We start from the raw sequence: 27715 nt of genomic DNA, 5'->3' as shown, positions 1-27715 counted from the left end.
TAATAGAATCAGACAGTGTTGGGGGGAGAAAATTATCGACAATATATCTGAAATGTGAGAAGTGCCATAAGTACAAGCTTGAACAAATAATGACAGAAGGCTTCACCTTACTTAAGACAGAGGCGGTAAGATTCATAGCCCCCACGCTAAAGGATAACGCTGCCCAAGATGCAGAAACCTTTACAAATGCACTCTATGAGCACCTACAAGGATGCACGGATTGTGCCATCCCTAGCAAAACCAAGACTGCTCCTCTAAGAGAAGGAAACCAGTTTGGTGGACCCCTGCAATAAACAGGCTATACAATAGGAGGAGGAAACTAGTTCAGAAAAAAAAGCAAATCCCAAGAAGGAAAGACATCCCTGATCAGTATCGGTAAGAAACTAAGGTCCCTCATGAAATCATCCAAGGCTAAAATAGCCAAGGATTCGAAAGATAACCATAAAGCCTTCTTTAGCTATGTTAAGAATCTAAGTGGCAACTCGCAGATATGAACTGAACTAGTGCAAAATAGCACAAAATACACTGAACCTACTGATATTGCCAACATCCTGGCAGATAGAGTCAGTGCAAACTTCACCCCCTCTCACCTCCAAAAGGGTCCACAATACCAGAAAAGTGTAGTGTCCCAAAAATCACAGACGCGCAGGTGAAAACAGCCCTTTCAAAAACACAGCGTCAATGGGACCAGATGGTGTCCCAGGCTGCGTCTTGCACGAACTACAGAAAGAACTAACCCCCCCACCTAAACACGCTGTTCAACCTCAGCCTCTCCACAGGCTACATGCCCATAGAATGGCACACAGCAACGGTTATGCCTCTCCACAAAGGAGGGGCCACAACTGACCCTGGTAACTATCACCCCATAACCCTGACTAGTCTGGTCTGCAAGGCTATGGAGCGCATCATCATGGAACTCATTAACAAAGACATTGGGAACCTCCAAACACTTGACCAACCCAGTTCGGCTTTGTTAAGGGCAGATCATGCCTACTAAACCTGGTTGACTTCTTCGTGACAGTCACCAAGGCCATAGACAGGGGAAAGGTGGTTCACACAGCCTACCTTGACCTCGCCAAGGCTTTCAACACCATTCCCCACTCAGGTATTACAGAAAAACTCACCAGCCTGAACATAAACCCCTACGTCACGAGATGAGTTGCCAACTGGCTTACAGACAGAACTCACACTGTAAGAATAGCGAGCTCTAGGTCCGACTTTAAACAAGTCACAAGTGGTGTCCCGCAAGGCTCGGTCCTGGGACCCCTACTGTTCGGCATATACTTCTCAGAAGTACAGGCAAACACAGGAGGATTATGGCTAACCAAGTTCGCCAATGACTGCAAAGTGGTAGCCATAATTGACTCTCCGGCTGACATGGACATCCTCCAAATGGGCCTTACTGAGACGGACACCTGGTGTTAAAGTCATGGCCTCATGCTAAATGCCAAAAAATGCATAGTCATCCTGTTTGGGAAAAACAAAACACCCACGAATTACCACATAGGTGGCAGCCCCCTTAATACAGAAGAGGTAATAAGAGATCTGGGGACCCAGGTAGATAGTAACCGCTCCTTTGATAATCATATTGCCAAAGTAGTTAGGAAATCCTTCTATGTGGCCCATCTAATTACTAAAAGGTTCGCATCTAGAAATAAAGAGGTTATAGTGCCCCTCTACTCGTCACTCATTAGACCCATCATAGAGTACAATGTCCCATTTGGGATGTACCTCACAAAACACTTCCAACAGCTGGAAAGACCACAAAAGTACCTCACCAAGAGGATTACTGCTCTCAAACATATGTCCTATGCAGCCCGACTGAAAAAAAACTCTGGCTGTACTCAGTGGCATATTGATTAATCAGAGGTGATCTCTGCCTGACTTACAAAGCCATGTCCAACTCAGAATTGATGGACATGCTCCACCTAAAGAAATCCAAGTCACTGCGAGCCACACGCTCTAGTGAGCTAAACCTAGCCAGAACAATAAATAGAACATGCTGGAGGGATAGATTCCTGTCACAGAGACTCCCCATGCTTTGGAACAAAATTCCAAATTACATCAGGCAGAGCCCCTCACTAACACTCCAAGAGAAACCTTGACGAGTGGATGGGTAACAGAAAATACACCCCTGGGATCACTTCATTGACTCTGCTTGACAGAGGACGGGTTAACTAATCAATGGGGCGACGAAAGCCAACATACACTGGCTAGGTTTATAAATGCCCTCGGGCAGATAGCCTAGTACCTACCTATGAACTTTTAAGAAGACAGGGAGGGTGGACAGTAAGTACCAGAAGTACCCAAAAATGTTATGGACTGAATGACTAGCAGGTGTAGGCAGTGAGGGGAGAAGTTGAGTTTGGGGCATCTGGACTGTAATAAGGGACTAGTAATGCTACAAAATAAATGTTAAACATCACCCTGTAGTCTTGGGCTTGATTCATTCAACTGCCATTTACTTACTTACATTTTGTAAGCCAAGTTCTCTAAAGAGATCAAAGTGAACACTGGAATACTTAACCACCAAACTGTTATTCCAACAAAAGTCCATTAGTTGTGCTATGTTTAATGCTACTGGCTGCCAAAAAAGCAATTAGTAAAAAATGAAAAATAAACTCTAAACCAACGGAAGTATTGAATATGTAAAGGAGACAAAAGAACTGGAGGTAGAGTCTTAAGAAACAGGAAGGAGTAAGTTACACATAAATAAATGGAATCTGTGTGAACGATACATGAAGAAAAGTGTTCAGGAGGAGGAGTAAGGTTAAACAGAAGGCAGGAATTGTGCAATTTATGTCATGTTGGAATGAAAGGAAATTGTTAAGAAGAAACATAATACATAAAAATAACAATGGAAAATGTCTGGCACTCAACCACACCTTTTGATTCAACAGTCTATCCACAAGGCAAGGAGTTAAGGCTTGGAATGTGGCTTTGACTCACCATTCCACAGTAAGATAACAGCAGACATTGTGGCAACTTTTAAAGGTGGGGACACCACGCCCTACCTCCCTAAAGCTTCTCCCACTGATTCTGCTGTGGTCTACAGCTCTTATCAGTAAAGATCTTATTCACAAGCCTCCATACCGGAGGGGAGTCCTCCATCTACCACCCAATGGACATGCTACTCACCTGCACCTCAGATGGTTAACAATGTCAGGAACTCAAGGGCACAAACTCAGGGCCAGACTGCGGAACAGACTGCAATACAGTGAGTACAACCCTCTGCCTGGGTATTCATGCCATATAATTAGAGGCTGACAGTGATTGGTTAGTTGATCTGCGACTAAAGCAAATCTGAAAATTGTATTTACTGCTAATTAAAATTTGTTTACATGTTGCCACTATAGTGGCATATAGTTAGTGGGAGACCACACTGAATTTTTGTAATTACTACTATATTCTACAGTGCAGCGGTTAGCGTAGTCTCACAGCAAGAGGTTCTCCCGTTCGATTCTCGGCTGCAGCACCTTCTGTGTGGAGTCTGCATGTCCTCCCCGTGGTAGAGTGACGTTAAAGACATGCAGGTAGGTGCGTGCGTGAATGGGCGTGCCTTCTTTGAAGGTTGGGCATCAGGCTGGCAACTTGGCACCGTAAAAATCCACTGCCAGTCATTAGCGGACGGGAGTTCCGCTGTGGCGACCTCTAACCGGGAAAAGCTGAAAGACTTCATATTACTATATTCTACCTATGGCAAAACTGAGTGTTCATTGCTCTCAAGAGTACCTTCACTATGGCTATACATTATAAAATGCAAGTAAAATAAGCTAAGCTAGCTTTACCTGATTGGGACAGGTAGAGCACCAGTGAAAGGAAAGACCTGACTGAATTCTACTGTGGAGACTGTATTTACAATGTCTGGGATATACTGTTCTGTATTTACAATATCTGGGATATACTGTTCCAAGGTTAGGAGGGTCCAATTCTCCAGGTAACAGGAGAACCCCCATCCAGGAAGTTTGAAGGGGTTGCAGGAGCTGAAAGGACAGGGAATAGTTAAAGCCAGTGAACAGCTCAGTTAGATAAAGGGAATCTTCTTTTCTTATGGCCTTGTCCCCACTGGACGTTTTTACACTCCAGAGTTGTTGATTTTTTTTTTTTTTTTTGAAAAGCCTCTGTTTTACACTATTCTGCCCTTGTTGGCCTTCTATTGAAAAGCGACTGTTGTGCGGATTACTGTGGACTGTAAGGTGGAAGCTGCTTCACTAGCAGCAGGATTTTGCTCTTCTCCTCCAACATTTAAAGGCCTCCTGACGGAGCGGAACAAAAACAGTTCTACTGTTTCACATCTTCAGGAAGAGGATCGATAATAAATCAGCCTGACCTCCTTACAAGTCTGGCTGATGCCATTACGCAGGCATCCATAGCCCCATGGCCACTTCAGAGAGTCTCATTCTCTTACCTTGTCTTCTGAAACATCTAAAACCATCTCCTCCTCCTCCTCCTCTTGTTTCAGTATGTCCTCCCAGTACTATATGACACAAAGTTTGCAAGCGACCATAGTAATGCCCCAGGTAGCTGAATTATAAACTTTTTTTTATTTAACCAGATCTGTTTAGGGTCCTGCCCTCCCTATAAACTTAGGGAGTGTTTAATAAAAGAGTCAGTTTGTATCCCGTAGAAGCAAGCACCATGGAGAGACCACAGCAGGGTCAGCCAATGGGTTATACAAGCACCTGTGCTGCCCGTCAACTCTATAAAACTTATCAAGCTTCTTTGGTACTGCAGATTGCAAATTTTTCTACAGGGAAAGATATTAAAACATGTTTTCAAATGTCTGGACTACAAGCAGAGTGTTTGTACTTCTCAATTACCAGGAGTTCCAAGTACCATTTTTGAGCAGCAGACAAGTCACCCCTCCATTTAAAATGTTTTCTAATTAAAGTAATTGTCGTCCCGCAAAAAAAAAAAAAAAAAAAACACAATTGGATAATAATATTGCACAGTAAAATTGGACACCCTTTGATAAGGGCCTTATTAGCAGTTGATATTAGCGGCTGGTGGCAGCTGGTACTACCTTATAGACTGTCAGGAAGGGGCATGGCTGGAGAACCTGTGCCAGCCTTCCCCAGGAGTGTCAGTGTGTTTGTATATAACTCGTATCTTAAAGTGTGTGTGTGTGTGTGTGTCAGCTACTTGGGCAGGGACACGAAGCACTGGTTGGACAGAGAGGGTGCTGGAGGTTTTAGCTTGACCAGAGAGAGAATCTTCAGGAGGGAATCCAAAAGAAATCAATTCCTTTGCACCCATACCATGGCCCACATGGACACAGCTGACCAAATTAATCCAGCTCAGAATTCAACATAAATCTAGAACGTGTCCACTGTACTTGATGCTGAGAAGGGTAAGGCCAGGACTGCCCATTTTCAGACTGCCAGATATTCTACAGGAAAAGCCTTAAAATCAACAAGGAACCAAGAGTTCCAACACAGACAGGGACACAGACCCTAAGCAGCAGAGGAATCAGCAGATTTGGGGGGGGGGTTCAAAATGGGACAAAAAAATCCACTAAAATTTTAAGGAGGACTGGTACTGCAACAAGATGCATGCCTTCACCAAGATACAGGTAAGGAGTTCCAGGCCTCAGCAACCTTGTGCAAGTGCAGACAATGCCCAGAGGATTTGATAGGCTTGTGGACAGATGAGGAGTTTTTGGTCACTGGATCATAATGACCAACTGGGAACATTGTTGTGTAGAATGTTAGTGTTCAGGCAGACAGATTCTGGATACTTTATAAGTGGCAAGAATCTGTGTATATGTTAGCATTAAAAAAAAAATTTTTCAGTAAAATACTTATGTCATAACTGTGCCAAACCTGAACAAATAGTTACAATACTGGAAGAAAAAAACGGTAGATAATGAAAGATACTCTATATGTCATAATATCAGTTCTGTACCTAATATCATTGAATTTGTCACCTCCTGGAGTAAGGATATTAATCATAATCACTTGTACTAGCTAATGGCAAAACATCTGATCTATCTAATGAAGTGTTCACTCGTCAACCCACGGTTAGGACACCTACTAGAAACAGGAAGAAAGATTATACGGAAAATAATTATGCTTGCATTGGTTTGGAATGATTATCAATTTCATATCTGGTTGAGACAACTCCATACAACCTATCCAATTCAAATCATAACCTAGTGCTAAGAGTGTGTACAAGATTATGGAATGATTTTAGTACACAGAATTCATCCAAGTCACGATGGTAAAGGGTCTTTAAGGACAAAAATGACTGATATTGTAAAACATTTTTTAGGAAAAGGACAAAAACAAGTAAGAGAGATGAAAGAACAGGAAATGAAAGATCAAATACTACGAAAGGATTACTACAGCAATACAAGAGGCCTTGAGAATAAACATAATGAACTTCTTTGTTTAATGAAAGAGGAGAAGTAATGACTGCTGTAGTCGAAGCGTGGAATTCACAAGATAGCGATTCGTCCGTTTAATGAAAAAGGAGAAGTAATGACTGCTGCAGTCGTGGAATTCACAAGACAGCGATTCATCTTTGTTTAATGATGCAAGACAGCTTTTTGAGATGGAATTTTTGAATTATTACATTTTCATAATTTAAGTCAGTCAAAGGTAAAACACTACATGAAAATAGACTGAACATCATTGCGACTAATGTTGACAAGCTATTAACTAAAGTCCACCTCTAAGCAATTCAGACCACAAGTATATGACATTTGACACCAGGAATACTATTATACACACACAATAAACGTGAAAGATTAAACTACAGTAAGATAAACTATGACTTAATAAACAACTTGGTGTCAAAAATGGTCAGAAGTCTGTTCTATAACAGATGGGAATTTCAGATACTCAGTCTTTCAGGATATCCTCCTTAAGGGGATTGAAAATACTAAAATGGTTTCCAAGTAGGACTCTAAAGCCAAGAATTATTCATTAAGGTGAGAGGACTGAACTTATGAGGCAGTACAAAAACTCGTCCATCTAACCAAACCAACATTTCCATTTTGCAGCAATAAAACTAAGTTTGAAGATCTTCAAATTATAACACAATATGAAAAAGCCAGCTCTGAGAATAACAAAAAGGTATTACAAAATACATAAATCCTGTAACAAAACCTTCCACCACAGTTATGATCAATGAGAATCTAATAGCTAATGTAAATTATACAGGCAATGAATTAACGAATTACTTTTTCGTTATCTGTTCTACAAATGGAAATCCACTGACCCAAACACATATTTTGGAATTAGTACCAACTGTAGATATTCAGAAACAATCAATGAATGAATCAATACACAAAACTACTAAGAAAATCAAATTAACAGCTCTGCTGGTCCAGATACAATTCCAGCTGTACTTTTGAATAAATGGAGTACACCACCATGTGCAGTACTTTACAAAATTTTAATAAACTGCTAATGACTAGAACTGTTCCCAGTTCCTGGAAAAATTCAAAAATTACCCCAGTCTATAAAAAGGGAACAGTCAGGAGAAGACATTACAGGCCAATCAGCTTTACATTCATCTTTAAATGATACGAGAGATGTACTTCGGACATGATATCAACAAAGGAATTTAACATCGTACACAAAAACCTTACTAAACATTGTTTTGTTAAGGATACTTTGATTAACTACTTTAGTAGAATTTTATGAATTCGTATCTAAAGCTTTGATACTCTGCCTCATACATCTCTAATTAATACCACAATAACTATTACTTACTATTTAGTGATATGGATCAATAACAACCAGCCATAATACACGGTGTTAGCACAAGAAACCTTCCCATTCCATCATAATACACGGTGTTAGCACAGGAAAACTTCCAATTCCATCATAATACATGCTGTTAGCACGGGAAACACTTTCTATTCCATCATAATACATGGTGTTAGCATGTGAAAAACTTTCTATTCCATCATAATACATGGTGTTAGCACGGGAAAAACTTTCTATTCCATCATAATACATGGTGTTAGCACAGGAAACCTTCCTATTCCATCATAATACACTGTGTTAGCACGGGAAACCTTCCTATTCCATCCATTGGGTCTCACAAGGGATAATTGGCTAGGCTTAAAATGGCTTGCAAGGGCAGTTAGCTTAGTACTAACCTATGAACCTAATAATAATACACGATGTTAGCACAGGAAACTTTCCTATTCCATCATAATACAAGGTGTTAGCACAGGAAACCTTCCTATTCCATCATAATACACGGTGTTAGCACAGGAAACCTTCCTATTCCATCATAATACACGGTGTTAGCACAGGAAACCTTCCTATTCCATCATAATACACGGTGTTAGCACAGGAAACCTTCCTATTCCATCATAATACACGGTGTTAGCACAGGAAACCTTCCTATTCCATCATAATACACGGTGTTAGCACAGGAAACCTTTCTATTCCATCATAATACACGGTGTTAGCACAGGAAACCTTTCTATTCCATCATAATACACGGTGTTAGCACAGGAAACCTTTCTATTCCATCATAATACACGGTGTTAGCACAGGAAACCTTTCTATTCCATCATAATACATGGTGTTAGCACAGGAAACCTTCCTATTCCATCATAATACACGGTGTTAGCACAGGAAACCTTCCTATTCCATCATAATACACGGTGTTAGCACAGGAAACCTTTCTATTCCATCATAATACACGGTGTTAGCACAGGAAACCTTTCTATTCCATCATAATACATGGTGTTAGCACAGGAAACCTTCCTATTCCATCATAATACACGGTGTTAGCATGGGAAACCTTCCTATTCCATCATAATACACGGTGTTAGCACAGGAAACCTTCCTATTCCATCATAATACACGATGTTAGCACAGGAAACCTTCCTATTCCATCATAATACACGGTGTTAGCACAGGAAACCTTCCTATTCCATCATAATACATGGTGTTAGCATGGGAAACCTTCCTATTCCATCATAATACACGATGTTAGCACAGGAAACCTTCCTATTCCATCATAATACACGGTGTTAGCACGGGAAACCTTCCTATTCCATCATAATACATGGTGTTAGCATGGGAAACCTTCCTATTCCATCATAATACACGATGTTAGCACAGGAAACCTTCCTATTCCATCATAATACACGGTGTTAGCACAGGAAACCTTCCTATTCCATCATAATACATGGTGTTAGCATGGGAAACCTTCCTATTCCATCATAATACACGATGTTAGCACAGGAAACCTTCCTATTCCATCATAATACACGGTGTTAGCACAGGAAACCTTCCTATTCCATCATAATACACGGTGCTACCACTGGAAACCTTCCTATTCCATCATAATACACGGTGCTACCACAGGAAACCTTCCTATTCCATCATAATACATGGTGTTAGCATGGGAAAAACTTTCTATTCCATCATAATACATGTTGTTAGCACAGGAAAAACTTTCTATTCCATCATAATACATGGTGTTAGCATAGGAAAAACTTTCTATTCCATCATAATACACGGTGTTAGCACAGGAAACCTTCCTATTCCATCATAATACACGGTGTTAGCACAGGAAACCTTCCTATTCCATCATAATACACGGTGTTAGCACAGGAAACCTTCCTATTCCATCATAATACACGGTGCTACCACTGGAAACCTTCCTATTCCATCATAATACACGGTGCTACCACAGGAAACCTTCCTATTCCATCATAATACATGGTGTTAGCATGGGAAAAACTTTCTATTCCATCATAATACATGGTGTTAGCATAGGAAAAACTTTCTATTCCATCATAATACATGGTGTTACCACAGGAATACTTCCTATTCCGTCATAATACATGCTGTTAGCACAGGAAAAACTTTCTATGCCATCATAATACACGATGTTAGCACAGGAAACCTTCCTATTCCATCATAATACACGATGTTAGCACAGGAAACCTTCCTATTCCATCATAATACACGGTGTTAGCACAGGAAACCTTCCTATTCCATCATAATACACAGTGTTAGCATAGGAAACCTTCCTATTCCATCATAATACACGGTGTTAACACAGGAAACCTTCTTATTCCATCATAATACATGGTGTTAGCACACGAAATCTTCCTATTCCATCATAATACACGGTGTTAGCACAGGAAACCTTCCTATTCCATCATAATACAAGGTGTTAGCACAGGAAACCTTCCTATTCCATCATAATACACGGTGTTAGCACAGGAAACCTTCCTATTCCATCATAATACACGGTGTTAGCACAGGAAACCTTCCTATTCCATCATAATACACGGTGTTAGCACAGGAAACCTTCCTATTCCATCATAATACACGGTGTTAGCACAGGAAACCTTCCTATTCCATCATAATACACGGTGTTAGCACAGGAAACCTTCCTATTCCATCATAATACACGGTGTTAGCACAGGAAACCTTCCTATTCCATCATAATACACGGTGTTAGCACAGGAAACCTTAACAATAACTGATGATCCCTGTGGAGGGATGGGGCAAATTAGCTGCTGAATTTGGTATTTAAAGGAGTGGCAAAGAGGATGCAGCAAGGCTAGCCCCAGTAGTTGAAGATCTGAGATGTCACTCAGGAACTGAAAGGCCACTCAGGAAGCATCAAGTTGCTCCTGCTGAGACTGTCCACAAGTATGATGGACCTCCCTGGTAAGTGCACTGCTATCAGAAAGCGATAAGAGAACATCTCCCACTGCCAAACTCTCACAGCTCCTCTACACAAGGGGTAAGAATGGGTTCCCCTTGTTTATGTGCCAGACCACAGACGTTTTCTGTCTGGATGGTTATTATACCCTGGGAGAGAAAATCCTGAAAAATCTGCAATGTGAGGAGGGCAACTCATCTCCAGTACACTGATGTGAAGATGGGCCTTCTCTGGGGAAACAAGCATGTTGAACCATCTTCCCTTAGAAATCCCCCCAACCCCCATCCCAGGAGGGCAGTATCCATGGTGATAGTGGCAGTAGGCTGAAGAAGAATAAAGGCATAAACTATATAACAAGTTACTTGGAAGTTATCCACAAGGATATGTGACACTGACAAATGTCTACTAGGCAAATCAGAAAATCCACAGGATGCGTTGTCAAAAGACCAATGGACAGGTAATGTCCACTGTACAGCCCTCACTAAGAATCTGACTAATTGGACCAGGGGCACAGCTGCAGCCATAGAGCTCAGGAGGCGCAGCAGAAGTGAAGCAGGGGGCTTCTGCAGTGCCAGGACTTCTCCTGCTTACATATGGGTAGAGTTTGATCATGAAAAAGGAAGCCTGACAATTTGACTGGTTCTGTCCAGATGGCATCCAATAAGCTATAATTTGAACAGGCTCCATGCTGGATTTTTCATAGCCGACTGTGATCCCTAAAGATAGTCCCTAAAGATAGGCACCAATACAGCAGGAAGTCCATCGTTTGGATCAATGACACCCTTGAGGCTGCTGCGAGAAACCAACTGTCCAGGTATGGAAGACCCAGAAGCTGTGCAGCCTGAGCCAGGCTGCCACCTCTGTCGTCATGCAGCTGGTGGATGCCCAGAGAGCTGTGCGAGACTAAAGGGCAGGGCGCAAAACTGATGACTGGCTCCCTGCACAAAGCGCAGAAATTTCCTGGAAAGCCTATCGTGATATGGTAATAGGCATCTTTGAGATTCATCGAGCACATCCAGCTGTTCTTGAAAAGAGGTCATACTGACTGCACCAAGACCATACAGAACTTGGGTCTACTTGTTGTGAGGGTTTCACTTGCTTAGGTCCAGACTGGGCCTGAGGTCCTTGCTTTCCTTTGGTACTAAAAAGAATTTTGAGTAGATCTGAGGCCATCACTTGTCTGTTGGGACCTCATGGATGACTTGTTTCAACAGCAGCTATCTCCCTTCACTGATAGGGAGTAACATCAAGAAGGGATTTATGCGTCTACTTTGGAGCAGTTATAAAGGGAATGGAGTAACCTCTAGAAATTACTATCAACAGTCAGGCATCTGAAATGATGGCCTCCAAAGCTTTGGGATGAAGAGCTAAGCACCCCCACCTGCCGCCAGAGTGCATCAGTCAGGCAAACATTCAGGAATTTTGAAAAGGCTTACCAGAGGTGGCATCTCTGAAGTCTTGATTTTGCACACCATTCCTGCCATGTTGGTAGTGAGGACTGAAGGTCCCCCATCTGCTGCAGTAGGCATCATCACCAGAAACATCCTGGGAAAACTGTTGTGACTTATGGAAGAAGATTCTACTACCACCTTATTGATTCTTGAAGAATGTTCTCTAGGGGTTAGAAAAATGAACTTTCACAGCAGAAAGTTTGCCTGGGTCTACATTAAAAGACCGAAGAGGTGATTTAGCGAACACCTCTTGGTCGACACGTAATGAGAGAACGCACTAATGCGCGAACACTCAAAACAGCGATTTCTTTCCCTGGGAAAAAAATTGCATTGCTCAAAACAGCAATTTCCTTCTCTGGGAAAGAAATCGCTTGGCCATCCCCATGTGTTCGCCCCTTTCCTCACTGTAGTGCGATCTCGGAGATGGTATATTTAGTTAGGGGGGGTGTGTGTGGGGGGGGGTGAAGCCCTGCACATTATGTTTTAAAGTGTGTGTGTGTGTGTGTGTGTGTGTGTGTGTGTGTGTGTGTGTGTGTGTGTGTGTGTGTGTGTGTGTTTGTGCTAGCGGTTTCTTTCCCTGGGAAAGAAACTGCTGTTTTGAGGGTTCGCGCTTTAGTGTGTTCGCTCATTACGTGTCGACCAAGAGGTGTTCGCTGAAACACCTCTTCGGTCTTTTAATATAGACCAGTTTTCCTCATCTTTCTTGCTCCTAGTTAAAGTCTCCTTAACCTTGGACTAAAAGTGGCTCCTTCAAAGGAGCAATTAAAAAAGAATGCTTTAAAGCACTAAATGAAATTGCATAAAGACATCCAGGCATGCTGGCAAACTACTATACCGGTGTCAGCTGCACAGACTCAACCATCAGCTGCACTGGAGATCAGTCGCATGAAAAAATTAGAAATAGACTCCATTGCAGACAACTGAATTCCATTGATTTACAAACAGAGAGAGACTGTAGAGATACTACTGACTTAAGACACCTTACTAACAAGGTTAAGCTGGAGTCTAGTTTTAAATGAGACATGTAGTGCAGAGCAAGGAATGCAAACATGGCTGAAGTGTAAGTGCACTTAGCTAAGTGGTCCAACACCTTGGACTCCTTGTTCGGGGAGTGGACCAAAGCATTCTCTTCAGAAATGTCTTTTTAGTGGTGACAGCAAACACAACAGTTTACCCTTAGTTACTCCAATGGGCCCTATCCTTAGGAGACTTGCTTGGGATTGGCTCTACTGCATCAGACTTCCTCAAAGCCCCCTGAGACACTAGATCAAAGAGGACATCTGGGGGGGGAATAATATCCATGATGTGAATGGGCCCAAATCAAAGGACACGAGAAATACCAACTTCTTTGAGGAAGGGGCTTTGGTGGTCCATTACCCTCGCTACTGCATCAATTCCAATAAGTTGGCAAAGGAGGCATCTTTGTGGGGCTGACTTTGGAAACTCTTCCCCTACATTTGGGTTGGAGACCTTGGTGAGAGACTCCTCAGAAGAGCCTAACTAGTAGCACTTACACAGGTTCGTTTTATGTGTCTCCATGCAGAACTTTCTTCTGGGGGGGGGGGGGGGGGTGGCACGACACAAAAGTCGAAGGGGAGCCCTGGGTCTGGGATTGGTTGAAGCCAGTCAGTGTAAGCTGTCCCCAAGAAATGTTCAAAAGAAACAGAGATGCCAGATGGATGAAGAGATCAGGATGGATCAGTCACCAATGCCTATTCGCCTGTCTGAGAGTGAGACAACCTTTTAGCAACAAATTCAGATGCCAAAGCCAGACATACAGAAAGAGATTCCCTTTGATCCTCCAGTCTTGAAGAAGCTCCAGTCCTAAATGCCACATGGGTCGGTTCCGGTGTTGTGTCTGGTGCTAAGCTATCAAGAGTAGATGTGCCCGGGGGAAGGAAGGATCTGAAACTCCTAACCCCGAATGTTTGAGTCCGACTTCTCAGCACCAGGAATCCTGTGGAATAGACTCTGGAGTCAAGGACATCAAAGCCGATGGTACAGTCCTGTGGACTAGACAATGGAGTCAAGGACATCAAGGCTGATGGTACAGTCCTGTGAATAGACAATGGAGTCGAGGACATCAAGGCTGATGGTACAGTCCTGTGGAATAGACAATGGAGTCAAGGACATCAAGGCTGATGGTGCTGAAGGCAACCAGACTGTTGGCACAGATGTGAGGCAAACCAACTCAGGGAGGGGTCTAAAGTCACTGCAGCTGAAAGGAGGTCATAAGGAAGCAAAGATGCTGTCAGAACAGACTAAACGAAGCCTTGGGTGGTGGGGCCCAGCTAAGTGAACCGTCTGACCCCCAAAGATAAGGAGAAGGGAATGATCCCCATTCCATTTCCATTGGTGGGGCCCAGCTAAGTGAACCGTCTGACCCTCGAAGATGAGGAGAAGGGAATGATCCCCATTTCCATTGGTGGAGCCCAGCTAAGTGAACCGTCTGACCCCCGAAGATAAGGAGAAGGGAATGATCCCCATTTCCATTGGTGGGGCCCAGCTAAGTGAACCGTCTGACCCTCGAAGAAAAGGAGAAGGGAATGATCCCCATTTCCATTGGTGGGGCCCAGCTAAGTGAACAGTCTGACCCTCGAAGATAAGGAGAAGGGAATGATCCCCATTTCCACTGGTGGGGCCCAGATAAGTGAACCGTCTGACCCCCGAAGATAAAGAGAAGGGAATGATCCCCATTTCCGTTGGTGGGGCCCAGCTAAGTGAACCGTCTGACCCCCGAAGATAAGGAGAAGGGAATGATCCCCATTTCCATTGGTGGGGCCCAGCTAAGTGAACCGTCTGACCCCCGAAGATAAGGAGAAGGGAATGATCCCCATTTCCACTGGTGGGGCCCAGCTAAGTGAACCGTCTTGACCCTCGAAGATAAGGAGAAGGGAATGATCCCCATTTCCACTGGTGGGGCCCAGCTAAGTGAACCGTCTGACCCCCGAAGATAAGGAGAAGGGAATGATCCCCATTTCCATTGGTGGGGCCCAGCTAAGTGAACCATCTGACCCCCGAAGATAAGGAGAAGGGAATGATCCCCATTTCCATTGGTGGGGCCCAGCTAAGTGAACCGTCTTGACCCTCGAAGATAAGGAGAAGGGAATGATCCCCATTTCCACTGGTGGGGCCCAGCTAAGTGAACCGTCTGACCCTCGAAGATAAGGAGAACGGAATGATCCCCATTTCCATTGGTGGGGCCCAGCTAAGTGAACCGTCTGACCCTCGAAGATAAGGAGAAGGGAATGATCCCCATTTCCATTGGTGAGGCCCAGCTAAGTGAACCGTCTGACCCTCGAAGATAAGGAGAAGGGAATGATCCCCATTTCCATTGGTGGGGCCCAGCTAAGTGAACCGTCTGACCCCCGAAGATAAGGAGAAGGGAATGATCCCCATTTCCATTTAGGTCTTTAAGAAGATGTCAGAAGCTGGTCCAAAATCAACATTATTCAAGCTCCTGGAAGACCTCACAGACCTTAGAAGCCGCTGACAGGGGTTTCTTAGGTGCAGACACCAGAACGGAATATCCTAGATCTGAAATGGGCAGTCTTGGATCCAAAGGGAAGACGGCTACGGATAAGATTTGACTGGTGTAAGAGAATGAAAAAGGGAAAGGTCTTAACTTAGACAAGCTACTGAAAGCCGAAGAGCTCAGGGTATCTTGCGCCAGGGTACCTGTTGGATCTGAGAGAGGTATCGGTGTCTGATCCAAAGATGAGAGATCAATGCCAGAGAGACACCGACACTGAACATGACGAAGTTACAGGGATCAATGCCAGAGAGACACCGACACTGAACATGAAGAAGTTACAGGGATCAATGCCAGAGAGACACCGACATTGAACATGACGAAGTTACAGGGATCAAATGCCAGAGAGACACCGATATTGAACATGACGAAGTTACAGGGATCAAATGCCAGAGAGACAACCGACACTGAACATGACGAAGTTACAGGGATCAATGCCAGAGAGACACCGACACTGAACATGACGAAGTTACAGGGATCAATGCCAGAGAGACACTGACACTGAACATGACGAAGTTACAGGGATCAATGCCAGAGAGACACCGACACTGAACATGCCGAAGTTACAGGGATCAATGCCAGAGAGACACCGACACTGAACATGAACTTACAGGGATCAATGCCAGAGCGACACCGACACTGAACATGACGAAGTTACAGGGATCAATGCCAGAGAGACACTGACACTGAACATGACGAAGTTACAGGGATCAATGCCAGAGAGACACCGACACTGAACATGACAAAGTTACAGGGATCAATGCCAGCCAGACACCGACACTGAACATGACGAACTTACAGGGATCAATGCCAGAGAGACACCGACACTGAACATGAAGAAGTTACAGGGATCAATGCCAGAGAGACACCGACACTGAACATGAAGTTACAGGGATCAATGCCAGCCAGACACCGACACTGAACATGACGAACTTACAGGGATCAATGCCAGAGAGACAACCAACACTGAGCATGACGAACTTACAGGGATCAATGCCAGCCAGACACCAACACTGAACATGACGAAGTTACAGGAGCAGCTGAAGGCCTTCGGGGCTTCAGATGCAGGAAAAATATAGGAGGGGAATGTACCCTTTGTTTCTTAGATTCCCTTTCTTTAAAGTCTTTGCTTTTCTTTCAAATTTTCTCCTTTGTTTTCTCTCTCTCTCCTTCTGTACATCTCTCATCATGTCTGTCATCAGATTTTTTGTCAGCATCCCCCATCACTTTTGTATTTCTTGTCTGGCTTCTTCTTAGGAGAGAGGTTCATAGGTTGGTACTAGGCTATCAGCCCTAGGGCCTATACAAGCCTAGCCATAACAATTCCCTGGCTATTTCTTCCCACACTATTTACTTCCCTGGACCCCTGTCTAGCAGGGCGACTGACATGATCCCTGGGGTGAATTTCCTTTCTCCCATCCAATTGTCAAGGTTCCTTTTGAAGAGGGCCAAAGAGGCACTCTGCTTGACATGTATGGGCAATCTATTCCAGAATCTGGGGAGTCTCTGGGTCAGGAACCTATCCCTCCAGCATGTTTTGTTTATTGTGATGACAAGGTTTAGATCCCTGGAGCATGTGGCTCTGAGGGATTGGGATTTCTTTAAGTGTAGCATGTGCAACAGCTCTGGGTGTGACATGGCCTTGTATGTTAAGCAGAGATCGCCTCTGAGTAGACGATATGTGAAGGGATATAGGGAAGGAGAAGATGGTGGGGGTGCAGGAGAAGCAGGCAACATGCCTCTTAAAACCAGCTTAGTCCTCCTGTCTGCTAAGGTCCTTGCACTGAAGGCTGAGTAGGCCTGACTCTCTTCTTCAAGGTGGGCAATAGTCAAGCAAATGACACATTTATCATGCAAGTCCTATGGAGGTAGCTTATGCCTTGCAACCGAGGCACTTCCTAAACACTAAGGACTTGTACAGACCGTAAAAAAAAAATACACACGAGAAAGAAAACATCAAAATAACTTACTAAATCCGTTACACGAACCTCACACGTATAATAACTATACTGAACTGTGGAAAGTATCGCAACAATTCCTACTCAAGGGCTAAAACAACCTCACACGTATAATAACTATACTGAACTGTGGAAACTATCACAACAATTCCTACTCACGGGCTAAAACAACCTCACACGTATAATAACTATACTGAACTGTGGAAACTATCACAACAATTCCTACTCACGGCTAAAACAACCTCACACGTATAATAACTATACTGAACTGTGGAAACTATCGCAACAATTCCTACTCACGGGCTAAACAACCTCACACGTATAATAACTATACTGTACTGTGGAAACGATCACAACAATTCCTACTCACGGGCTAAAACAACCTCACACGTATAATAACTATACTGAACTGTGGAAACGATCACAACAATTCCTACTCACGGGCTAAAACAACCTCACACGTATAATAACGATACTGAACTGTGGAAACTATTGCAACAATTCCTACTCATGGGCTAAAACAACCTCAAACGTATAATAACTATACTGAACTGTGGAAACGATCACAACAATTCCTACTCACTGGCTAAAACAACCTCACACGTATAATAACTATACTGAACTGTGGAAACGATCACAACAATTCCTACTCACGGGCTAAAACAACCTCACACGTATAATAACGATACTGAACTGTGGAAACTATCACAACAATTCCTACTCACGGGCTAAAACAACCTCACACGTATAATAACGATACTGAACTGTGGAAACTATCACAACAATTCCTACTCACGGGCTAAAACAACCTCACACGTATAATAACTATACTGAACTGTGGAAAGTATCGCAACAATTCCTACTCATGGGCTAAAACAACCTCAAACGTATAATAACTATACTGAACTGTGGAAACGATCACAACAATTCCTACTCACTGGCTAAAACAACCTCACACGTATAATAACTATACTGAACTGTGGAAACGATCACAACAATTCCTACTCACGGGCTAAAACAACCTCACACGTATAATAACGATACTGAACTGTGGAAACGATCACAACAATTCCTACTCACGGGCTAAAACAACCTCACACGTATAATAACGATACTGAACTGTGGAAACGATCACAACAATTCCTACTCATGGGCTAAAACAACCTCAAACGTATAATAACTATACTGAACTGTGGAAACTATCACAACAATTCCTACTCACGGGCTAAAACAACCTCACACGTATAATAACTATACTGAACTGTGGAAACGATCACAACAATTCCTACTCACGGGCTAAAACAACCTCACACGTATAATAACTATACTGAACTGTGGAAACGATCACAACAATTCCTACTCACGGGCTAAAACAACCTCACACGTATAATAACTATACTGAACTGTGGAAACGATCACAACAATTCCTACTCACGGGCTAAAACAACCTCACACGTATAATAACTATACTGAACTGTGGAAACGATCACAACAATTCCTACTCACGGGCTAAAACAACCTCACACGTATAATAACGATACTGAACTGTGGAAACTATTGCAACAATTCCTACTCATGGGCTAAAACAACCTCACACGTATAATAACTATACTGAACTGTGGAAACGATCACAACAGTTCCTACTCACGGGCTAAAACAACCTCACACATATAATAACTATACTGAACTGTGGAAACGATCACAACAATTCCTACTCACGGGCTAAAACAACCTCACACGTATAATAACTATACTGAACTGTGGAAACTATTGCAACAATTCCTACTCAAGGGCTAAAACAACCTCACACGTATAATAACTATACTGAACTGTGGAAACGATCACAACAATTCCTACTCACGGGCTAAAACAACCTCACACGTATAATAACTATACTGAACTGTGGAAACGATCACAACAATTCCTACTCACGGGCTAAAACAACCTCACACGTATAATAACGATACTGAACTGTGGAAACTATTGCAACAATTCCTACTCACGGGCTAAAACAACCTCACACGTATAATAACTATACTGAACTGTGGAAACGATCACAACAATTCCTACTCACGGGCTAAAACAACCTCACACGTATAATAACGATACTGAACTGTGGAAACTATTGCAACAATTCCTACTCATGGGCTAAAACAACCTCAAACGTATAATAACTATACTGAACTGTGGAAACTATCACAACAATTCCTACTCACGGGCTAAAACAACCTCACACGTATAATAACTATACTGAACTGTGGAAACTATCGCAACAATTCCTACTCGCGGGCTAAAACTGACATTAAACTATCAATGAACAGCTAACGTGACAGTAAAACAGTGAAAAAGGTTATAGTAACACCAACACGTGAAGGAGAAGAAAATGGTAGTAAAGAACCACTCAAAATACACAAACAAAAATCCACTCGCTACATAATACAGCTACGAGCTATCCTATCAAACTGAGAAAGAGACTGGAGAGGAGGATTCAATGAAAAAAGGGGACAAATAGACAAAAACTCCATCAACTTAGCCTGGAGCTTCAGGGAACACATCTGGCACTTGAAAGTGGCAAACAAGAGCAGACAAGAATTAGACTTGCAAGGTATCATGGGAGAGGCGATGGAGCTTCAGAGCCAAAGTCTCTTCTAAAGTTGGCATCAAAACCGATTAGATCAGAGGAAGCCACAGGATGAGATGGATGAAAAGACAACATTGTATCTTATACATGTTATATTACTACTATACCAATATGTACTATAGCTACAAAACTAAGAAAATTTACTTGGAGGAAGCTACACTAAACAATGTCAACATTTAAATGTCTTCACCATAACATACAGGTATTAGCGGGAGAAATTAATATTAGCATATAAGGCACACCATGATGAATAGTTACTAGCATACTTAAAACTCGAATTGCAAACATGTCACTGTACACACAAACACAATAATTTACATTTTAGAATTAATTTGAATGAAACAATCAAGTTCCTTCTTAAAGTGTAGATTGGTGGTATGGAGTAAGTTACATCACGCTATCGGCAATTGACAGTTTGACACGTTTTAAAAACGAGGGCAGATGAAAGGGTTGGCAGCTGGGCATTTTACTCCAGTTTAACAGGGTCAGTATTTGCTAATAGCTTTTGGCTCTGAAAGCTGGTGAGTTTGAAATTACAAACTTATGAGACCAGGCAAATCTGAAATTAGAATAACATCATGGACCAAAAGCAGACAAACTTATGTCCCTCCAGGCCTCAGCATGGTTAATAGTGTTATCTGTAGCCTTCTGCACCCTGCTTTATTCTTTCACTAACAAGTCTTTTTTCAGCCTCCCATTCTCCTTACCATATGCACAGCCTTTTTTCAGCCTCCCATTCTCCTTACCATATGCACAGCCTTTTTTCAGCCTCCCATTCTCCTTACCATATGCACAGCCTTTTTTCAGCCTCCCATTCTCCTTACCATATGCACAGCCTTTTTTCAGCCTCCCATTCTCCTTACCATATGCACAGCCTTTTTTCAGCCTCCCATTCTCCTTAACATATGCATAGCCTTTTTTCAGCCTCCCATTCTCCTTACCATATGCGCTGCCTTTTTTCAGCCTCCCATTCTCCTTACCATATGCGCTGCCTTTTTTCAGCCTCCCATTCTCCTTAACATATGCATAGCCTTTTTTCAGCCTCCCATTCTCCTTACCATATGCGCTGCCTTTTTTCAGCCTCCCATTCTCCTTACCATATGCGCTGCCTTTTTTCAGCCTCCCATTCTCCTTACCATATGCACAGCCTTTTTTCAGCCTCCCATTCTCCTTACCATATGCGCTGCCTTTTTTCAGCCTCCCATTCTCCTTACCATATGCGCTGCCTTTTTTCAGCCTCCCATTCTCCTTACCATATGCGCTGCCTTTTTTCAGCCTCCCATTCTCCTTACCATATGCACTGCCTTTTTTCAGCCTCCCATTCTCCTTACCATATGCACAGCCTTTTTTCAGCCTCCCATTCTCCTTACCATATGCACAGCCTTTTTTCAGCCTCCCATTATCCTTACCGTATGAACTTTCTTCTGTACATTGATGTAGCAGATGTCCCTGAAAGGGTGAACAAATGAAGACAACAACACACCAGTCAACACATCTCCCTAATGATAACTCTGATGCTAGTGCTTCGTAATATTCTGATAAATACAGGACCTCCTCTTTTTTCATCTGATGTAGTTAGCTCAGTAAAGCATTGGGCACTCACCTTGGAGAAGCCTCTGTGTGACTTCAAAACAGGATGCAAGGATAGATGGATTGTCCAGGTCAGGGCTACAGTCCCCTATCTGGGAAAAGCACTGGGCTAGAGCACTGCCTCCAAGACGGTACCGTCCTGCACTAATGGGGAGATGTAGCAACACACCTAGAACAGGAAAAAAATATATAAAAAAGTGAGAATACAAATGTACTGCTAATTAGCTACAACATGCAAACATTACTAATAAATATAAATATTATGTATTTTATACTTAAACATATACAGTATATATACGTATAGGCACGTATGCATTTGTGTGTGTATGTATGTATACATACACACACATTACATACATAAATAAATGAAAACACACACACACACACACACACACACACACACACACACACACACACACACACACACACACACACCTCCATTTGGTAACCATCCATCTCTACAGACAGAATCCACCCAGCAACCCAATTGTCTGCAGAGTAACTACATCCAACCAAAATTTATCTGCAACACTACTATGTTTGCAAAGAGCATACATCTAGAAACATCCATCCATCGGACCAAACGCAAATACAGTAAATGTACAGGACATCACCCTTGGGTCTAATAACACACAGCCACTTTATTCATTATCCAGAAGAAGAACAAATTCATCTATCTAAAGACATGAAAGCACTCATGTTTCCACTTACAGTACCCATGCACAAATGGTATTCGCCTTTATTTACTATTCATATACATATAAAGAGTAATTCTGCAGCATGTCCCTATCCTATACTTTATAATTAATACAAGCCAACCTAAAGTATCAATGTCAAATGCTACTGGCCCACAATGTACATCCTAGTTAAATGCAGAAAACCATAAAGACAAAATACAAACTTAACAAAATAAATATTTATTTAAAAACAAAGTAAAAAAGTAAGAAAGAGAAGCAGACGTAATAAGACTATGTTCTAGTTGCTGTCAAAAGCCACAGGATGTGACCTGAAAACTGAAAAGACTGACTCATAGGTTCACATGTATGAACATGGAAATTCACCCCGTGGTCTGAAACCTATAGGTCTCTGATGGACAGAGGTATTATGTAAATAATGTCCTAACGTACCCCTTAAAATAACCTCTAAAGCAAATCAGCACACGGGATATATTTGGGATGTATGGCTAGGCTTATAAAGGCCCTGGTGGTCGTTAGCCTAGTATATACCCATGAACATATGCAGCTTTAGAGGAGTGCTCCTATTCTGTATTTCCAGTTTTCCAGCTATATCCTCTAGCTTACAACATTCACAGGAGAGGAAGTCACTTGGACATGTAAGCTGTCACACCCTTATTTTGCAACATAAGCACCTGAAAGGAGCAGGTAGTGAATTCTTTGACATGAAACAACAAATTCAACATTTCCGATTTCAACATTCTAAACTAAACATTTCTAAATGCACAACATTTTGAGCAAAGATTAGTAAATAATCTACCATAAATGCAAATATCTAACAAACAGAATCATTAAATTAAATTACTCTACTATAGCCTGGTTCAGAAGCTACATGTCTGACAGGCAACAATCAGTCCAGTGGAAAGGAACTCTGTCTACACAACTTCCAGCCACCATAGGAGTCCCACAGGGCTCTATACTGGGCCCGCTGTTGTTCTCTATTTTCACAAATAACCTCAAATGCTCTACACAACATGCCACACTCATACAATATGCAGATGATTCAACTCTGATCTGCTCCGCCTCATCTCCCACCACCCTACGTACACTCACTCAAGATACCTTTATCTCAGTAGAAAAATGGATATCTGGGATCCAACTAATTCTAAATCCCAAAAAGACAAAACTGCTACTATTTACCCCTAATAGATAAAAAAAACTCTCCTTTACCATAACATCTAAGGACGGCACCACCATCTCCCCTTCTAACCACACCAAACTTCTGGGCATTGACATAGACAATCTCCACTTTGATGTTCACATCTCACATACCATAAAACTAGTACACAAAAAACTAGGCTCCCTATACAGGCATAAGTCCTTTCTCTCACAAAAAGCAAGAGTCACTCTTGCACAAAGTCACCTCCTCTCAACTCTATTATACGCAGCACCAATCCTTACCCAAATCAGACAATGTGACCTAGACAAACTAGAATCATGCTACAATAAAATAGCCAAGTTTGCTACTAACTCAACCTATAGAACCCATCACTGTGCTGCACTAAAAGAACTAAAATGGCTTGAGCTACCACAGCTACTTAACTATCACCAGCTGGGCACAGCCTACAATATTCTCAAATATCCTGAAAAAAACCCTCATTATCCAACCTACTTACTGTCTATACTGCAAACCGGTACCTAAGATCCAGTGAAAAATCTCTCCTCTCCATCACCAAGGCTAACAATAATGCAGGGAAAGCGCTCTACTCCCACACCGTTGCCAGAAATTGGAACTCTCTTCCCCTATCTGTGTCCACTGCCCCCTCCACATCCATATTCAAAAACTCCCTCAAATCGCACCTTCTTAGTACATGGTTATGCCCTTGTATCACATAACCCTACCCATACTACTATTAACTCCCCAAATTCCTCTCTGATCACATGCTGGAGCTCTGATCCCCTGTAGGCTTGGTCATCTGACAGGGTACTTTTAACTGCAGAATCTTACTTGATATATTTTCTTTTCTTACCAAAGTATGACTGACATTGTCTTTTTACCTATGTTCTATATCTTTTACCTGGAGTGTTTTTATTAATTCTTGTTATATTACTATGCTCAGCATACATGATGTAACCTGTTTTGTGTATTATGCTGGATGTACTGTATTTGTATAACTTGATGTTGGAGCTTTTCTCCCCGGGCCTCCGCTGAAAATGGACCTGGTCCAGTCGGAATTTCCCGGTTAACAAATGTAAAATAAATAAATTCATTAATTAATTAAATGTAGCACCAGTATGGTTTCCTGTGCTGTTCTAGTGCATATGATACTCCAAACCACTGGTAACAAAGTAACTAGCTACACTAAACCACTGGTAACAAAGTAACTAGCTACACCAAACCACTGGTAACAAAGTAACTAGCTACACCAAACCACTGGTAAAGTAACTAGCTACACCAAACCACTGGTAAAGTAACTAGCTACACCAAACCACTGGTAGTAAAGTAACTAGCTACACCAAACCACTGGTAGCAAAGTAACTAGCTACACCAAACCACTGGTAGCAAAGTAACTAGCTACACCAAACCACTGGTAGCAAAGTAACTAGCTACACCAAACCACTGGTAGCAAAGTAACTAGCTACACCAAACCACTGGTAGCAAAGTAACTAGCTACACCAAACCACTGGTAGCAAAGTAACTAGCTACACCAAACCACTGGTAGCAAAGTAACTAGCTACACCAAACCACTGGTAGCAAAGTAACTAGCTACACCAAACCACTGGTAGCAAAGTAACTAGCTACACCAAACCACTGGTAGCAAAGTAAAACCACTGGTAACAAAGTAACTAGCTTCACCAAACCACTGGTAACAAAGTAACTAGCTGTCAACAACAAAAACAAAAATGAAAGCTGTACAAAATAAAAACAGTACTGTCGCCTCGCACCTCTCCACTTCCCATCCAGTCCTGATGGCTATCAGAATGAACTCCAAGGTACAATCTAAAGCACCTGAGCTGTGCAACCTTAATCAGAATGAACTCCAAGGATGGTACAATCTAAAACACCTGAGCTGTGCAACCTTGATGGATCAAAGCCCTACGAGTGAGAGTGACATCAGCAACGCACCAAATATGACAATCGGAAGTTAGTACAGGGGACTAAGGCCTGAACTATTAACAAGCTGTTACTTGTAGTCAAGGGTGCAAGATTAAAAGGTTAAATTCCCTACTTTTATTCTATTAAATCAACTCTTCCACCTCCAACTGCTTAATGAGGGATTCTGAGCAAGCCACTTAACCAGACAGTACTTCAAGTCACCCCTGAAAATGGACACTAGTGTCCAGTGGGCTTATACAGCTAACAACCAACTCTGAGAAACCCAGTGCTTCTGGTCACCCCTGAAAACAAACACTTGTGTTGAGTGGACGTACACAGTTAACAGATGATTTTCAGCAAGACACTTAACCAGACAGTGCTTCTGGTCACCCTCAGAAATGAACATGTGTCAACTGGACTTGTACAGTTTATATAAAAAAAAAAAAAAAAAGGTGTGTCAATTGGACTTTACAGTAAAAAAAAAAATTGCAGGCGCTTCCAATTTTTGCACTATTGCTATGCACATTTCACAGTTTAGAAACATGAACTTTGGAACCTGTATAATTGTACCCACCGAGCAAACTCTTAATTTACATTAAACAGCCAGACTAAGTAGGCCAAGCTGTCTGTCTTGTCAAAGTTTGCATTATGTTTCAAAGGTGTCCAAACTACACTATACAATGACCACACATGATGGTGGAAGTTGCTCAATAACCAGTGCATGCACGACAGTCAATGCACAAAGATGAGGCATTTCTGTCACTGACAGTAAACAAGAAAATTCATCACCAAGGAAAGATTCATAAACCTTCAGTACTCCTCTTGCTAGCATCCAGCTTTCAATCACCAAGGGGATATCTGTGCCCCCTAACAAATAATGATATGGCAGCAGAATACCTTTCCTGTTAGGACCAAAGACTCCATTCCATCAAAATCCACATGGAATTTTGCTGACAAAAAACAGGGTCAGGAAGATTAACAAAACATTCATTATCCCACTTTTCCCTTTGCTACTTCCTCATACTGGCATATGATATAACCATAAGCATGTGGCGGTTGCCCGGTGCTGCAACGGGAATGCGCGTGGCACTGGCCCGGTGCTGCAATGGGAATGCGCATGGCAGTGGCCCGGTGCTGCAACGGGAAGCGTGTGGCGGTAGCCTAGTGCTGCAACGGGAAGCGCTTGGCGGTTGGCCAGTGCTGCAAAGGGAAGCGCTTGGCGGTTGGCCAGTGCTGCAACAGGAAGCACTTGGTGGTTGGCCAGTGCTGCAATGGGAAGCGCGTGGCAGTGGCCCAGTGCTGCAATAGGAAGCGCGTGGCAGTGGCCCAGTGCTGCGACGGGAAGCACGTGGCAGTGGCGCGGTGCTGCAATGGGAAGCACGTAGTAGTGGCCCGGAGCTACTACAGGAAACAAAGCAGAGTAGAATCTTTTCAGCTTCAGCAGGAAGCACAGAGTAGTGTGCCAATGTCACAGCAGGAAACACAGCAGAGCAGTGCCTCACAGCTACAACAGAAAACAGAGTAGAGTGGTGTCTCATGGCTACAGCAGAACCACAAAGTGGCATTCTAGGGCTATACAGCAGGAACCTCAGAGTGGTGTCCAGAGTCTACACAGTAGGAAACACAGAGTGCTGCCCCAGGGATATAAGCAGGAAACACTGACTGGTGCCCCATACTATGGCAGAAAACACAGCAGAGTGGTGTCTCTGGGCTTCAGCAGGAAGCACATGATGTTAACCCTGTATTATAGTACGAAGTAAGGAGTAGTGTTCCCATGCTACTGTAAGACACACAGCAGAGTGGTGTTCCAGTGTCATGGCAGAAAGCTCAGAGTAGCATACTGAGCCCATGGCAGAAAGCTCAGAGTGGTGTCCTGGGGCCACATCAGGAAGCAAATAGTGGCATCCAGGGCTGCAGCAGGAAACACAATGTGATGTTGCAGTGTTACATCAGGAGGCGCCAAGGGATTTTCTAGTGTTACAACAGGAAGCACAGAGTGGCATCTGTGGGTACAGTAGGAAGCACAGAGTGGCATCTGTGGCTACAGTAGGAAGCACAGAGTGGCATCTGTGGCTACAGTAGGAAGCACAGAGTGGCATCTGTGGCTACAGTAGGAAGCACA

At 42.7% G+C, this 27715-nt stretch overlaps 1 protein-coding gene across 4 annotated transcripts in view; it reads right to left on the bottom strand.

Annotated features, from left to right (window-relative positions):
• The window catches only part of PFAS (phosphoribosylformylglycinamidine synthase), a 517919-nt gene that overhangs the window by 208754 nt on the left and 281450 nt on the right, over positions 1-27715 (bottom strand). For all 4 annotated transcript variants that reach the window (XM_044086680.1, XM_044086681.1, XM_044086677.1 and 1 more), the window contains one exon: positions 21836-21991. In XM_044086680.1, the coding sequence (XP_043942615.1) occupies positions 21836-21991 (156 nt within the window). The remainder of the gene's footprint in view (positions 1-21835; positions 21992-27715) is intronic.

This window comes from Protopterus annectens, chromosome 10.part0, assembly GCF_019279795.1.
Source record: "Protopterus annectens isolate FY-2018-M chromosome 10.part0, PAN1.0, whole genome shotgun sequence".
NCBI lineage: Eukaryota > Metazoa > Chordata > Ceratodontiformes > Protopteridae > Protopterus > Protopterus annectens.
Note: the sequence above shows the minus strand (reverse complement) of the source record. Positions and strands in the feature narration are given on the sequence as shown.